At 34.1% G+C, this 4859-nt stretch overlaps 1 protein-coding gene across 1 annotated transcript; it reads right to left on the reverse strand.

Moving 5' to 3' along the window:
- Nucleotides 1-940: 940 nt before the first annotated feature.
- LOC123560946 (uncharacterized) lies at nucleotides 941-4499 on the reverse strand. Its single transcript, XM_053543906.1, has 2 exons — nucleotides 4404-4499; nucleotides 941-3111 (listed from the first exon to the last, which is right to left on the reverse strand). The coding sequence occupies exon 2, from the start codon at nucleotides 3083-3085 to the stop codon at nucleotides 1391-1393; it is 1695 nt and encodes a 564-aa protein (XP_053399881.1). The 5' UTR covers nucleotides 3086-3111; nucleotides 4404-4499; the 3' UTR covers nucleotides 941-1390.
- Nucleotides 4500-4859: the final 360 nt, after the last annotated feature.

Genomic DNA, 4859 nt, shown 5'->3' on the forward strand with positions numbered 1-4859 from the left:
TTTCGTACGACTACACACTCACTCTCAGACATGTATATAGCTCAGTGAGTACACGGCTTTCCGTTAAAACCGGAGAATGCCGAAGTCGTATCAGGAGAAACCGTAATAAAACGGAAATTTCCGGTTGTCATTACGGATCCATTACCTTAAACACGCAATGTGCGTGCAATAGATAGGATAAACACGATACATTAAGATTACATTGCGTGCAAAAGATAGGATACACACGATACAATAAGATAACACGGAGTCTAAAACATCAATTTAATTCAGGGATGAAGTCACTTCTAGTGACAAAGCAACAAGTAGCTTTATGTTGCTCTTATTGCTCAACGTTTCGCTTAGAATTTAATATAGTTTTAATGCGATTTTAAAAAAAGAAATACATTTAGACACCGGCAGAGGGACTTTTTTAAAAGGAATGTATTCTTATTATCATGAATATCATATATGATATGGACCAAAAACTTTGATCTTGATCTTTTATGATGTATTTTCGCTTTTTAATTACAATTTCAGGTAAAACTTCCCAATAATATTGATAAATAAAATATGTATCTTCTTCAAATTGTAACAAGATCTATATATAGTTCTAGCATAAATCTTTCAGGATGATTTCACATTTTTTCTAGGCATTTTTCTCAAAAAAATGATGTCCCCATTTCTCTACGCAGCATCGGAAATTCTAGCTCACTTTTTCTATTGCAGATCTTAAATCTTTGTACGACTTCAAAGTTAGTACATATATTAACCAGAAGGAGGTTATTTGCAAAACGTGCATTTCTTGTTAGTCTAGAAATCTAGAAATGATTTACTTTCAATGTTTCGTTTAAGACAGCACACCAGAACATGCAATCACTCTGTAAACAATGTCTGTAAGAAAATAATATTATATTAACGCTGGAAAAATATATAATAAAATGCATTGAATAAAAGCAGGAATGTTTACACGATTTATTGATACAATACAATGACTATACAGTGTAGTACAAATTGAAGCAAAACTTCAGATAAGACTCAATATACACAGAATATGTAAAAATAAAATACTGGCAAAATACACAGTGATACCAATATTCAAACAGTCAAAACTGCATATAAAGACCACTGTTGGGAGGAGAGGGAGAGGGTGAGGGGAGGTTGGCAAAATACTTTGTTTTTTATTTGCAGATATTTTCATTCACAAATAGAAATAGGAAATGAAACATATTATTGTCTTTAGAGACAGGTGGTCTAAATACAAACTTGATTTTAGCACATACTTGACTGTTATCTTAATAGTGGAATTCAGCAGGGAGTTTGTCATCAAATATAATGAGGACCCTTTTTTATTAGTTTAACATTTACATCATCTGATAAATTTGCAACATACTGTTCAGTTTAGAGTCAACTATTGCTTTGTGTTCAGAAATAGTTTGTTTGTTTGCCAGCAGTATGAAACAGAATACGGGTATTGAACATGTTCATTCTGCTGTAGAAGTTCCTTGATTTTCTTGCATGCTGGTGAAATCATGTGAATGCTACAATTTCTAGTCGAGTTACATACAAGCATTGTACCATCTGGTGTCACTGTGAGTCCTCTAACCTTTTGCAGTGTCTTATCATTGTATGTTGCTAGTACATTGCCATCAAAGTCGAATTTATAAACTGAAGATTCTTTTCCAGAATCGTCAGAGACATAGAATGTCAATGAATCATGAGAAAATGCTATACCCGCTATCCATGATAAACATGTTGAAGGTAATGTTTTCACAACATTCCCATTCATTTTCAGAATTTCAATTTTGTCAATATACCCAATGATTAGTTTATCATTTTGATAAGCAATTTTTCGAACGTTGCCATTCACATTAATAACATGACTTTCAGTAAGTGTGTTTTCCTGAGTGATAGTCAGAAACTGTATTTTCTGTTTATCTGGAAGCGTAACTGCTATAAGGTTCCTGGATACAACAGCCACATCAACTGGTTTACTACACAGTTCATGTCCTATGGATAGTTTCCTCTGTTCAATATCAACCATTTTCAAACATTTGTTTTGATAGTCTGCAAGTACTATCTGACTTGGTGAAATAAGAGCAGATGCTATAATGTTACAGTCCGCTTTATCTTCATATGTCTTAATATTTATCTCCCCATCAAACTGAGGCTCCATATCATCTAAATTAAATTTATTATGGGGGTTTCTCTGTAAGATTTGTTCTGTCAGCTTCCCAAGCGGAACCTTCGAAGAAACAATTTGTTTTATTTCAGAAGACGGTTCAAACGTAAATGATTGAGTCTGGCCTTTTTGGAACATTTGCGTAATGCTGGTATCAATCCCAGTCATCCTCTTTTTCATTTGTTTGGCTGCCATAAAAAGTGCGTTCGCCTTTTTGGATTGAAGCTTTAGTTTTTCTTTTAATTCTTTGATTTCATTTTGTATTGATATTTTATTATTGTTCAATTCTGAAAATGTCTTTCCATTTTTCTTTTTCCAGTTCTTCACTTCAGCCATAATCTCCGCTTCAGCTTCATCTAGATAAATATTTACTTCTTTCCTAAATGTTTTTATGTCAGCCATAGCCTTGGAATATGTTGCGTTCATATCTTCCTCTGCTAATTGTATGCAAGCCCCTAAATCTTTCAGATTTTGAAGGAATTCTCCCACTGTTTCAAGCAGTTTTGTGTGCTCTCGGCCGTTGAAGTAGTTACATGAGATGTCTTGGATTCGTTCTACTTTACAAGCTTTATGTTCTAAGACCATACAATCACCGCATGCTATTGTATCATGAGAGGAGCAGTAGAATTTAACTATTTCATGGGTATGCTTTTCACATAACTCGGAGCAAAGTTCTACGTCTATTTCCGGTACCAGAGATTTCGGCATACTTTTGCCTTCTAAGATAACATGATTTCGGCTCATGGATTGTTTCCGATGAACTCTTAGACATGCAGCACAGAAGTATTCATTACAGTTCTGACAGTATCCCATGGCAACCACCCAATCACCATCACCGCTACACGGCTGACAGAATAGTTCCCCTTCTTCGGCAAATGGTTGCCGTCCTGACGCACCATGTGTCCTACGACCAGATACTTCCATTTTTGTACGGAAGTTCAGTATTTGAACTGAAAATAAAATGATAATATGATAAACGTTAACTTGACCTGGTTAAAAATTGTGTATCAGATAACAACTTATTTATAGCAATATCATACATTTATGACAAAATTAATACAAGTTGTAACAGGTCTCTGAATATATCCGATAGTGTGATTTATATTTTAATTTAACTTTAATCAAATACGTGACCTGAATTACAAATTACAAAACAAATACTTAACATTTATTTTTAAATTAATAAAGTCAACAAATACTGCCTTAAGATCAGGCGGTATTTATCAACTTTCATTTCTTGATATCACTAGTTCAATAGCGCCTTTTAATATTTGGACGTTCAACATGTCCCTGTGTCAAGTTTAATCGAATGTCAACCATTTGCATAGCACAGATTACGATTTTATTTTATTGAAGTGTAATGTAGAAAAACTCTCAAATACATGAAACATTGGTTTACCGTAACTAAAACTGCACCACCAATCATTTCCCCGACGCATTTCACAGAATCTTTTAGCGTAATTTATTGAAATATCATGAACAATACAACACCGACTAAATATATAGAATCAATTATACATGCTTAGACGAAAACAAATACGTTTAGCCTACGACACTTGTAGAAAATCTGCGGCCATTATTTAACGCATGGGTACCGCCGAACGCATGTGGTCTAGCCTTTTAAACTGCTTTGATATGACTTTACAACTAATTTAAGTAACTTTTAATAAAATGACAACCAATAAATGCTGATTACACCCATCGATTATAAACATATGCATACTACGTAGACAATACGTTAGTAACGGGCCGTATTTTTTTTTAAATCCGACCGTGAGAATATTTTTTCGTCTAGAATTATTCTTTATAATAAAGAAGATTTGACAGTTTCGTGTTGTGTTGTGAAAATGAATGGATGTAAATTTCATTTTCAAAGTGCGGACTGATCTTCAATATCTTCAGTAAGACAGTATGTTCAATGGATGTGTAAATTATGTTTCTTTGTCCGTTGTTGGTATTTAGCTATCGCTTTCAAGCCACTTCTACCGTGAACTTGTAAAACCTTCCGCAATAACTTTTGCGGAAAGCTCTACCGGGAAATTCATACTTTCGATAAAACGTCGGACTATATGAAATGTCAAAATCGTAAAATATTGAAGTCCGACGTTTATTTATAGCACTATGATATCACATGACAAAGGTTTATAGGTCTTTCATTGTCCAGATAATCATTTGTATACTCTCACTGCTAAAAAATAACCTCAGAAAATATGTGTTACTAAACTCAATAACATCAACTTACTGTTTTGGATCAGGTCATCTTAACTTCTATCATTTTCATTATCCGTACATATTATCCGAGTGTGAAATGTATTCTAATTTTAATTTAACTTCCTTGTCTATCTCTGGGCTCTGTAAAAATAATTTACACTGAATAAGATATCGTTGTCATCATAAATCTCTAGATATTGTATCTCCGCTTACATGCAATAGGTTTAGATACTGTGTTGAACTAGAGGGTGGGGTGGGTAAGGCTAATTTAGAAATGTCCGAGGTTGAGAATATCTGATAACTTAAATATTTCGTTCTTAGGTTGATCAAACTCCGACCTTAGACTTTCTGGCGACGTCGGGCATTGTTCTAGTCCTCTGGTGACGAGAATCCTGTGGTCCCTAACGGTAGCAAGCGACTTACTGTGACGTATTCAACGAGTAGGAAATGGACTCAACCTTAAAGTTTAAACAAGTTTAGAAAACTC

The sequence above is a fragment of the Mercenaria mercenaria genome, chromosome 5 (assembly GCF_021730395.1).
Source record: "Mercenaria mercenaria strain notata chromosome 5, MADL_Memer_1, whole genome shotgun sequence".
Lineage (NCBI taxonomy): Eukaryota > Metazoa > Mollusca > Bivalvia > Venerida > Veneridae > Mercenaria > Mercenaria mercenaria.

Excerpts from the sequence above, each read along its gene's own strand:
- LOC123560946 (XM_053543906.1), bottom strand. The coding sequence starts at position 3,085 with ATGGAAGTATCTGGTCGTAGGACACATGGTGCGTCAGGACGGCAACCA.